Below are 11,354 nucleotides of genomic sequence, written 5' to 3'. Positions count from 1 at the left end.
CAGCCCCACCCAGTCTGCTCCAAGAGAAGCAGGTTTCCCAACCTGCGATGTTGCTGCCCTGGTTTCATAACTCTACCTGCAAACATGGGACCCAAAGCTTGCACCTCCACGGTGCCATCCTCGTGGTTGAGTTCAGCGCAGCTTCCAGACAGGTGGGGGCTTTTCAAAGATGCAAGTAATAAGCCATGGTGTGTGGCACCTTATCTTTCCAAAACCCTTAAAGATACAAGGGGATAAAGATGGAAGAAAAAAAGATCGTTCCCATTGGATTTTAACCAGTCGTGTCCACTTCTAAATGTCTCCTTCTCATTTATACAGACTTCCAAGGATCACGTTCTGGCGCCCAGTTAGGGGACAACTCTCTCCCGGTAGCACAGTGGCATTTTTGATTGTTGGAGTTTACATCCCCACTGTGTGTGATCACAGGCGGTTCTGAGACACACTTATGAGAAAGGTGTTTAACATGGGAGACTCGGTGTAGATCAGATTATCAGACACTGATCAAACCTTTATGGATACAAACATTCAAGTCAGAGCTTTCCATGATAAATACGCCCTCTTTTCCCTCCTCCCAGAAACCTCACACTAACCCTCCCAATTCTGAAAGGTGTAACAGTCCAGGGTTAGCTCTATCCACATTGAAGAGGACATGGATTGAAAGAAGTTAGAGGACAATTATCCCCTTCCACTAGGCTAGCCAACTGTGTGTGTAGAGCAGATTTAATGAGATGTCCACCAGACCCAAGCAGGGAAAGCACGTTACCTTCAGGCTGTAGCTGTTGGTACAGTCCAGATGCTCCAGTCAGACTTGTCCTATTGGCTCCATTTTGACAGTGCAAGTGGCACAAAGTGCCAGGAAAGCAGAGCAAAACAGAGACCTGAAATAGCAAGTCACCATCATAGCTCACAGGTACGGGGCATCTCCCACAAGTTGTTGTAACCGGAAACCCCACAGAAGCACACCCGGTGCCCATGAGATTTCATGCTGACATGCACAAAAGACAAGGGCAAAGCGTTTACGATAATTTAAATTTTAATCAGCCAAATATACAAGTTTGGGTTGGTTTGTTTTTAATTTATTGAGTTTTTCTTTTTACCTGGGTTTTGGTACAATCAATGAAGGCTTTGCTTTAAACAAAGGATGATGTGGTTAAAAACTGACACTATCCCTAGTCAGAGGAGAGAAAAAAGGAGGGAAAAGGGTGGGGGGTGGAGGGTGAAAATGGGAATGAACAGCACTCCAGAAAAACAGCCCTGAAGTTAGGCTTCCAGACTATTCTTACAACACTCTGCAGCTCAATTTCACGGGCTGTTTGCAGAAGTGGATCCTTACGATACACACCCCCGACCTTTGGGTTTTCATCAAGATTACTGACCCCATGCCCCACCCCCAAGCTGACAGAAAAATCTAGGTTTTGTGATCTAATATATGAAGCATTTCCCCTCCCACCTTGCTCCCCTACCCTGCCCCTAATGTGTTCTCAGTCCTAAAAACAGCAAAAACATTCAGGTTTCCAAACTGTTACACAGAGAAGAGCTGTTCAGCACGGTTCTGCCCTGAAGATAGCAGCTGCCCCCCCAACCCAAAATGGAATTCTGTGCCAAGATGAAGACGAACACACTGTCAGTGTCTCTTGGAGGTGAATTTGACTTCGATGTTGCAGTACACCCTATGTGGTATGCAACATGGCAGAGTTCCTGGCAGGCACCAGGCAGAGTTCCCTGGAATTCTTCCTCCTGCATGTCCTGTGCTTATTTGTTAAGGGATAGTGATTGCAGTCTTTTGCCTGCCACAGACGCGTCATCTTTTGCTGTGGGAGTGGGAGGGGAGAAAGAAAAGAGAGACTGGTCAATGTTTCCAGATGCAGGTGGGGAATTGGTGCTGTCTCGGTGGCCCTAGAGACAGAGCTCCATTTAGCCACACTAGACGTATAACAGCTTAGCAAGTGTCCCTCTGCCACCCCCCTGCTTAGATGCTAAAATTCCTGGTGGGCCCACGTCCAGAGTGAAAGGAGAATGCCATCTCTACGGTCCATTCTGACCCTGGCCTCAGTCATTGGTGCCAACTGTGGAGAGATCTGTGCAGTGCAAAATGGAGTGAGACCAAACCCCCATCACCACTTTGGTTCACTAGATACTTCAGCTGAATTAAGGGTCAGCCTGTGACCTAGAGGTGCAAAGCTCTATATCCTATTACCAATTCCCTGAGCTGTTTAGGCCCCACCCCATATGTACTTCTGATGAACAATACCCAAGCTGTTTGCAGGGAATTCACTGAACTGCTGGTGCGAACATGTACAAAAATCCACTACCTTTGCCTGTTCAGCTGAAGCGCTGGAGGTGTAGAGAGCAATTCCCTCCTTACTTTGCCTGCTCACTGCCTAACTAATCTACCCCTTTATGATGCAGCATAAAGCAGAGGATGAAACAAAGCTGACTCTAGGGTTGAACAGAATAGCTGTTTAACAGCACACAGTAACAGCACTGGTAGAAAGGGAATACTATGGCTACTTCGCTTATGAAACTGAGATCACAGCTCCTGGAGGTCTGACTGCCGGCGAGGACAGTTAGGGGTGGACTGAATGAGGAACTGTTTTGTAACAGCCTTACCTTTTCTTTCCTCCTCTTTCTTTTTGGCAGCTTCTTCCCTCTGTTTCCGGATGATGGCTAGTCGAGCAAGATCTGCCTTTGCCTGTTCCGTTTTACCAGCTAGATGCATTTTCATGTATCTTTCTTTTGCTTTCTGCTTCTCTATTTCTTCTCTGTTTGAGTGAAATACACTAGTCGTCATGGTATCCAAATTAACACACAGGTATCATTAGCGTTAGAAAGGGGATTAAGAGAAGGCGTGATCTCGAGCAGCATCGACCTCTGATCTTGGAGCACAAATGCGCAGTCATTTCAATCTCTAATTAGCATGTTAGCAATCGAGCAATTCAAGGAGGTTGAAGATCAAAATAATGTTTAAATCCTTTTCAGAGCAGTCACGGGGCTTGGGAAAAGCCATGCTGAAGATGGCTTCTGGCTTGAAAAGCTACCTAAATAAAGGCTTCTTTCTAATATTCATCATCACCACATCCAAGTGCCTCACAGTAGCCCAGTGAATTAGGGATTGTTTCTGTTCCCACTGTGCCAGGGAAAACTCTGGCACAAAGAGTTAAGTGACTTAGGGTACGTCTATACTACCCGCCGGATAGCGTTCCATGTATCGGGGATCGATTTATCGTGTCTCGTCCAGACGAGACAAATCGATCCGCGAATCGACGCCCGTACTCCACCTCGGCAGGAGGAGTAAGCTGAGTCGACGGGGGGAGCCACGGCAGTCGACTTGCCGCCGTGAGGACGGCCAGGTAAGTCGAACTAAGATACTTCGACTTCAACTATGCGAATAGCGTAGCTGAAGTTGTGTCTCTTAGTTCGAACCCCCCCCGCTAGTATAGCCCAGGCCTTAGCCTCATATCCCACAACAGGACAGTGTCAAACCAGAGCATAGTCCTCCTGCTTCCCAGTCTAGTGCCCTACCCAAAAGCCACCCTTCAGCTGTAGGAATCGGTATTGAATCAAACTCGCACTTTTCTCTCTAAAAACTCTCGTGTGAAATGGCAACTGAGTTCAAGACTGAAAACAAAATCTAAGTGTCCACTGGGGCAAGTAACTTCACTCTGACCCCAGGAATCTGGAAAACGCACTCCCATCAATACTAGGGCTCCTGCCACACCAGGAACTTAACAGGGTGACCCTTGGCATGGTATTTTTCTGCCACTACGCACTAATGCACAGGGGCAGTTATTTCTGATTATTGACATCAGGCTTTTAGAAAGGAAAACTAGATAGCCAGCGTCCATGACTAGGGCTAATAGGTGCTTAACACAAATAATTAATAACCATTATAATAATTAGCAGAGGAAAAAACACTTATGCCCGTCTCAATGCGTTTCGCAAAGCTGCCTGACTTTAGGATGACAATGTGGGTGAGGTAATATCTTTTATTGGACCAACTTCTGCTGGTGAAAGGGACAAGCTTCCAAGCTTATACAGAGCTCTTCTTCAGGTCTGGGAAAGGTGCTCAGAGTGTCACAGCTAACTACAGATTGTTTAGCATCAGTAGTTAACACATGAAGGATGGCTGCCACCAACATAGGCTGGCTCTACTTAACCATGTAAGTTCCTACCCAATGAAATTGGGATCCAAAGTGAATCCTGACAATTATCTTCACACCTACTGTGACGGTGGGCTCAAATAAATAAAGGACCTCACTGAGACGGCAACTTCCCTCCCAGCAGGTCAGATTTACTGGCACTACGTGGCTTGGCCATTGCAGGGGGCAGAACATTATTCTAGGAACAAACACAGAACACACATCTCTCCAAGCTATAAGAGAGAATGGGGATTGTTACCGCTCTCTCCGCGACAGCTCCTTGGGTCCATCCAGATCCAGCTGAGTTACTTTTTTGGCTGTCTGAACAACTCGATTGGGATTCTCTATGTCTATCAACCCTTCCACGCCTTTGCGCTTTTGCTGGAGTTTAGAAACAAAGGACATGCATGTTATCAATGAGTTCTGTAGCTGTCAAGGCTCAAAGAGTCTTCTTCACATGCATCCTAGTGGAGAAAGTTCACTCATGTGGTCATTACCTCTGAAACCAAACCTAGACAGACACTAAAAAAATTCTTATTACCAGGGAATATATCTGCTGCCACATCATATTTTACTTTACCATGTGTTTTCAACCCCACTGTTAACAGTGAACGTTACCACTTCTGTTTCTTCCACTTCAGCATACAGCAATGAACAAATTATTAATGGAGTGAAGATTAACTGGGAGGAGACACACACTACGTTTAACTTTAAAAAAATCCCACCATCCTTATAAATCTGGGCTCAGGAGCCCACAAATACATGGGGAAAATAAAAATCAAGGATTAGCAGGTTGGTTGTGCCTTGAGAATGTGGGGTGTTCATCTACGTTAAATGCATTGGGAGTTACGGTACCTGATAGTCCTCGTCATCTTCGTCACTCTCGTCTGAATCTAAGGATTTCTTCTCTTTTTTGGGATCTCCTATTGCCCCCTCTCCCCCTTCTTCTTGCTCCTCCTCTTCCTATGCGTTTACAGGAGATTAAGAAAAAATGTAAACTGATGAAATTGCAACCTCTAGCAACGACTCTTTAAAAGAAGTAAGCACAGTGAAAACATTAATAGGCAAGGGATACAACTGCATGGCCGAGAATGTCAGTATTATTGGTATGTCTCCTATAATCAATTTTATTTTTATTGCATTCAAGAGCAAGATACATGTTGTCCCCTAAATGTGTCCCATTAGTCACATCACCTGCATTAACAGGGTCCTCAATAAGAGACTCCACTGCTTTCTATATACAATATGATATCCATTGCTAGGTAACTTGATCACCATATTCTATGGGTAGGTCTACACTTACCTCCGGGTCCGGCGGTAAGCAATCGATCTTCTGGGATCAATTTATCGCGTCTTGTCTAGACGCGATAAATCGATCCCGGCAGTGCTCGCCATCGACGCCGGTACTCTAGCTCGGCGAGAGGAGTATGCGGCATCGACGGGGGAGCCTGCCTGCCGCGTCTGGACCCGTGGTAAGTTGAAACTAAGGTACTTCGAATTCAGCCACATTATTAACGTAGCTGAATTTGCGTACCTTAGTTCGAAATGGGGGGTTAGTGTGGACCAGGTCTGAGTTTCACATTTTACCTCCCACAGAGGAAGAGAATCAGGGACACATTCTGACTTTGGTTTCAAGTGCTCGATACCCCATTGATTTTGATAGAAACTGCCTAAACATTACTACGAATTAGATCCAGCTCTAAAACTCTATGTCACCAACAGAAAATCTGGAGAATTGCAGATTATCAAACCCAACATAGAAGCGTTTCCACATATTGTAATTCAGGTGACAGAATGATTTACAACACTTGACTCTAAGCTGCCTTTGCTCATGAACTGCAAAATAATTGAGTATAAGAGCCGCAGTTTATCTCGCTAAGCACGTGACCAGACAGAACACATACCCTGGCCTTTTGTTTTTCTGCTTGGAGCTGTGCATCGATCTCTTCAGGGCTTGTGTACTGTCTTGCTCGGCCTTTGTGGCCTCCTTTTCTACCTGCATGAGAAATTAAGTCAGTAGCTGATTTAGTGAGATGTTTCCACAAACTCAAAAGCCTGTCCCCCATTCTCTCTTGGCTGTAGTTGTGCATAGTACAGACCAGTTCTTCTTCCAGTAAAAGAACGCAGAAGTAGCCCAATAATTCACCAACCTTAGTCAAGCACTTCGAGCCCTTAGATAAATACACAGAGAACTGTTATTGAACCACAAAAGTGTTCAGAGAAAAACTTTCAGACTTAGCTTAACCCCTCCAGTTTCTAGGGAAGCCTGCGCCAGTTGGACCATCTAATCCAATGGTCTGTATTTGAGAGGGCCCAGTTATACCTGGCATCACCAGAAAAGAACATAGCCCATCATCTCCATAAGATTCTCTACATCATGTTAGCAAATAAAAGCGCTGATCAATTTCAACTTTTCCTGTAGTTCACTAGGGATGTTCTCACCACTCCTCAAGGTAGGTACTACTGTTTCCATCGCTCAGCTACTACAGACACCAGGCATTGCAGCACGGTTCTGTCAGGCTATAGAAGGATGAGGAGAATTACGCTTCCAAGGGCTCAGATAGTGGAATGACACCATCCTTCCCTTCCATCCACAGTTGCCTCTGATTCACTTCCTGGGTTGGCAACCAAATATAAATCCCACAACCACTCCCTACTCTGCATTTACTACACAGCAGGAAGCTGCGCTCTAACTATGCTGCCACAGAAACACTAGGGAGTGACAGCAATTGTAAGTGAATTTCTACTATAACCCTGATTTTTCCTGACTGCCCGCCGCCCCTACACACATATCCAGAAAAATGAGAGATGAAATCAGTTTCCCTGGATGCATTGCCCTAGCTGAGATCCGGTACCTACCACCAAACTTTAATACCTATCGCCAAACTTAAATTGATTGATGTGAAATCACTGAAACTATTAATGTTTCCTGAAGAATGGCAGCTCCAGTTGTCTCGGCACAAGACATCCAAGGACTGCTGGAGACCTGAGCTTTCTTTTTTAAGCAGTCTCTACCCCTTTCCCTGCAGACACAGAGCTCAAAGTACAATCTGACCACTAAAAGTACTTTGCAATTATTTTTTTGCCAAACAGTTCATGAGGGGGTTCTCTCCTCCTGCAGATCTCAGGAGGGCCACTGGCAGGAGCCATGGGACATCCCTTTGACCTCTTTTACCTCCCCCCCCCGCCCCCCGTTTATTCCCTGATGTCAGTAGGTAGCCTTGGGGGCAAGGGGTTGGGGGCGAGAGATCAAGGGAACACTCTTCCTGAGATCTGTATGAGAGGAGAGCACCAGGTCCCCTGCAGAGGTTCAGTAGTGCCCAACTAACCTAATTTGTTGAGCTGGTTGAATAATTGGAAAATGTTCATGAAAAAATTGTCCCTTTTTTGGCTGTAAGTTTGTCAACCAGCATTAGTACGTTGGTCCAGCAGAGGCAGGCAACCCGTTTTCTTGATCAGAGCTGAGCCACTTACTGTGACTGTGGGTGGAGTTGTTTTGAGGAACCTACGGGGGCACAACTGTTCATGAGGAGGGCTCTCAATAGCTCAGTAGCTCCAACATACCTCCTCCCCCGCTCCCCTCGTCCTCTTTCCTCACACTGTTTATCACTGCTGATTTTCTAATGTCTCTAGGAAGGGAACTTTGAACATGCAGTTCTTAGAAGATCTGAAGGGGGGGGGGAATGAAAAAAGCAGGAGGCTTGAAGGGAGAATTCCCAGCCAATCTTGGGGAGCTCAATGAGCCACCTCCCCACAAATCTTAAGAAGCCTCACGGCCCCTTCACCTCTGCATTTCTTCGTTTTCTAACATGGGAGGTGAGGTTCTGTACACTAGTGGCCTTGAAAGGGGATAGTCACTCAAAGAACTTACATGTGCCTGCCGCCTTCAAAAAGCATGGGATAGATTTTCAGTTGTGATTTCAACTACAGTGTCTGCAGCCACTGATAGATGGTGCTGTACATTAAAGGACTTATCTACCCCAGTAAACCACTCTTTTTTCTCACAGCTTATAGAGATGCCAGAGTAGCGTTACAATTCAAAATTGGTTACTTATTTAAAAAAAGTGTGGCATGACTGATACAGGTACAAAGTAACTACTATGCTGTAAACTTTATGCATTATTCTACCCCATGAAGGGCTACATGATCTAAAACAATGATCTGCTACAATACTACCAGGGTAACTAGGCTCTTTGGTGTCTGGCAGATGCATTTTCAGGCATTTGTTTTCTTTATGTGTCAGGTCAGCTTATAACAGCAGTTTTCAACGTACTTTTTCAAAAAATAAAACTAGCCTGTAACCCCCTTTGGTCTTCACATTAGGTGTTGTCAAAAGCAATAGATACGAAGAGCAAAGCTTATTAGTTCTAAGTTTTACCCATTCTACACTGAAGCCTGCACCAAAGAATTAAGTATTGTACCGCTCAATACTTTTACCATCATCTCATCAACTAGAACGAGATGAGACTTGAGTCACATTAGTATGCAGATATTTAATCAAGGAGGGCATAGGGAAGGCCTTTTGCTCATGGTAAGGAGGCAGGACTGTAAGGGGCTTTGGGCTGTGAGTTATGCGTTATGCAACCTGAGTTCTATTCCTAGCTCTGCCACTGACCTGCTGCATTACGTTGGGCAAGTCACTTCACCTCTGTGCCTCAGTTTCCCCATCTGTAAAATAGGGATAATGAGTCTTATCCTCCTTTGCAAAGCACTTTGAAACCCACAGATGATTGTATTTTTAAATTATGGTAAAGGCACACAGACTAAGATAGGCATGTTTTTAAATACATATTTATTTCAGTCTATAAGAGTATTACTATTAATGTGAATTTAAGCTTAGAAGAATTTTATGGAGCTATGAATTTAAAAAAAAACCTTGGGAAAACGGGTTTTGACAGCCTCTAAACAGAAAATCAAAAAGTACTTCAGAAACACTTGTTCTGTATTAGCAGACAAGCTCATATTTGTGCAGCAGAAAGGGTTTCTCTCCCAACACATTATGAACTACTTCTTCAATAGCACTATTTCTTTACAGAACATAGATTATAAAAAAATTACACACACACCTTACAGAAAAGAGAAGAGCATTCACCGACTGGATCCTTTTGGAGCAAGATGTATTTGTAATATATGCAGCTGCGGGTTTTGTTTTTTTTAATTATTGACAGGATTAAATCCAAGTGTGCTACCAAACACTGCAGGCAAAACCCTGGCCCCCCTGAAGTCAATGGCAAAACACCCATTGATTTCATTGGGGCCAGGATTTCACCCTGCAAAGCCACAGACAAACTTGAGAGGGGTATGTTTAAAATTGTGTGATGAATTTGGAATAGGAAAAATTGAATTTATTGAGCTTTCATTACAAAAATAATTGTGAGCATCAATATAAATAAGTCTGGAGCCTTTTCCTAGGTCTAGCAATAGTTTTATATAGTACAAACTGGTATGAAGGATGTCTGGCCTAGATCAAGATATCAAAGAACCTGTATTAAAAAACTGGGAAACAAATCTTATGATATTAAAGACCGTGGAGGGCGGGGGGGGGGGGGAAATACTGTATTTGATGCCTAAAGAATTCTCTAACAGTCTGGCAACAGTTCACAAACTCAGTTAATGGACACTAATAAAGTAAATTGGCAGAGACTACAGGAAGGGTAGAATGGGGAATAATAATTTACATTAACATAGTAAGATTTGATTCCATAGAAAGCATGAAAGAGCCAATTATGTGGACAGATTTAGTGAATCTAGAGAATGATCTGGGTAGACCCAGCTCAGACTTGATGGACTCTCATTCCCTCATTAGCTCTCCTGTACCACATGCAGGCAGGTTGGTACCCACTGCATAACTGCAAGATGCTGTGAGTGAAGCTATTATGGTGGTGGGTTTAGAGCCACTAAAAACTCTAAAATGAGACATTAAAAGTCATCTTTGTGTCTTCTTCTGTACTGACTGTCTCTTATACAGCAAGTAACCACCTTCTCTTCATTTAGATCAGTAGTTCTCAGACTTTTGTACTAATAGCAAGCCTCTGAGTGTGACCCCCCCCTTATACATTAAAAACACTTTTTTATATATTTAACTCCATTATAAATGCTGGAGGCAAAGCAGGGTTTGGGGTGGAGGCTGACAGCTCACGACCCCCCCATGTAATAAGCTTGCGACCCCCTGAGGGGTTCCAACCCCCAGTTTGAGAACCCCTGATTTAGATCCTTTCTACTTATCCCCAGAGGCCTCTAATCCACGGAAGGAAGAATCTTAAAGAACCACATGCCATCAGCATCCCTTTGAAACAGGCCCCATCAGTCAGTACATTGGGTACATGTGAACTGCATTCTGTGCCCGATTTAGCTTGTGATCTCAGTGCCTCATGTATTCTGTACAACACCAATCATACACTCCATGCTCAACAGATGCCAGCCTCCTCCCCAGTGCAGAACAAAACCCATCACCTGGCACTAGATCTGCTATGGGCCACCAGTCCCACTACTTTTCCCCTGCACACAGTACCCCTACAACTTGCACACACCCCTTAGTTCCCAGGGGCTTCTGCCCCCTCATGCTTCTCCCATCACCCCCAGGGGCTTCAAGCTGGTACTCCCCTGAACCTGCCATCGGTCCATGGGGGCTTGCACCTCCCCATAACCCATCACTCCATTCCCCTGGGCTTGCATCTTCCTCTCAACCCAATCGCTCCAGGGGGTTTATACCCCTCCCCCAGGGACTTAGGGCTTGCCCCCCCTTGATCCTATCACTCCTGTGGGGCTTACACCCCTTCCCCAGAGCCCTAAGGCTTGCCCCGACAAACCCCACTGCTCCTGGGGAGCTTATACCCCTCCCCCAGGGACCTAGGGCTTGCCCCCCCCCACCCCACCGCTCCTGGGGGGGGCTTATATCCCCCCCCCGGGGATTTAGGGCTTGGGGCCCCGCTCCTTAGCCCCACCGTTCCTGGGGCCTGTTTCCTCTCATCCGCCCCTCCCTCACCTCCTTTCGGCATAGCGGCGGTGATGGCGGCTCCGGCAGCAGCTGCAGCGAGTCCCCCACTCCTCGACCCGGAAGCGGAAGCCGCAAACAGCAGCCCCAGCGCGCGGCTCCCTCCTCAGCCCAGTCACCAAGCCTGGCCCTGGAGCACGAGGCCCCCAGCACAAGGGCTAACCGCAGCACTGCCTGAGTACAAACCGAGCCGCTACCTTCCCATTGCCCCTCACTCACGG

The 11,354-nt window shown here is 45.7% G+C and overlaps 1 protein-coding gene across 1 annotated transcript; it reads right to left on the bottom strand.

Annotated features, from left to right (window-relative positions):
- Positions 1-1,015: 1,015 nt before the first annotated feature.
- On the bottom strand, positions 1,016-11,276 carry PDAP1 (PDGFA associated protein 1). Its single transcript, XM_034784625.1, has 6 exons — positions 11,125-11,276; positions 6,044-6,135; positions 4,995-5,102; positions 4,399-4,520; positions 2,611-2,762; positions 1,016-1,811 (listed from the first exon to the last, which is right to left on the bottom strand). The coding sequence occupies exons 1-6, from the start codon at positions 11,135-11,137 to the stop codon at positions 1,753-1,755; spliced, it is 546 nt and encodes a 181-aa protein (XP_034640516.1). The 5' UTR covers positions 11,138-11,276; the 3' UTR covers positions 1,016-1,752.
- Between the last annotated feature and the right edge of the window lie 78 nt (positions 11,277-11,354).

The sequence above is a fragment of the Trachemys scripta genome, chromosome 10 (assembly GCF_013100865.1).
Source record: "Trachemys scripta elegans isolate TJP31775 chromosome 10, CAS_Tse_1.0, whole genome shotgun sequence".
Classification (NCBI taxonomy): Eukaryota; Metazoa; Chordata; order Testudines; family Emydidae; genus Trachemys; species Trachemys scripta.
This window is presented reverse-complemented; position numbering and strand designations above follow the sequence as displayed.

Bases quoted from the DNA above. Each gene is read 5' to 3' on its own strand.
- PDAP1 (XM_034784625.1), bottom strand. The intron at 5,103-6,043 runs GTATGTGTTCTG...GTAAACGCATAG, and splicing joins CAGAAAAACAAAAGGCCAGG to GAAGAGGAGGAGCAAGAAGA. The intron at 4,521-4,994 runs GTACCGTAACTC...TCTAAACTCCAG, and splicing joins AAGATGACGAGGACTATCAG to CAAAAGCGCAAAGGCGTGGA.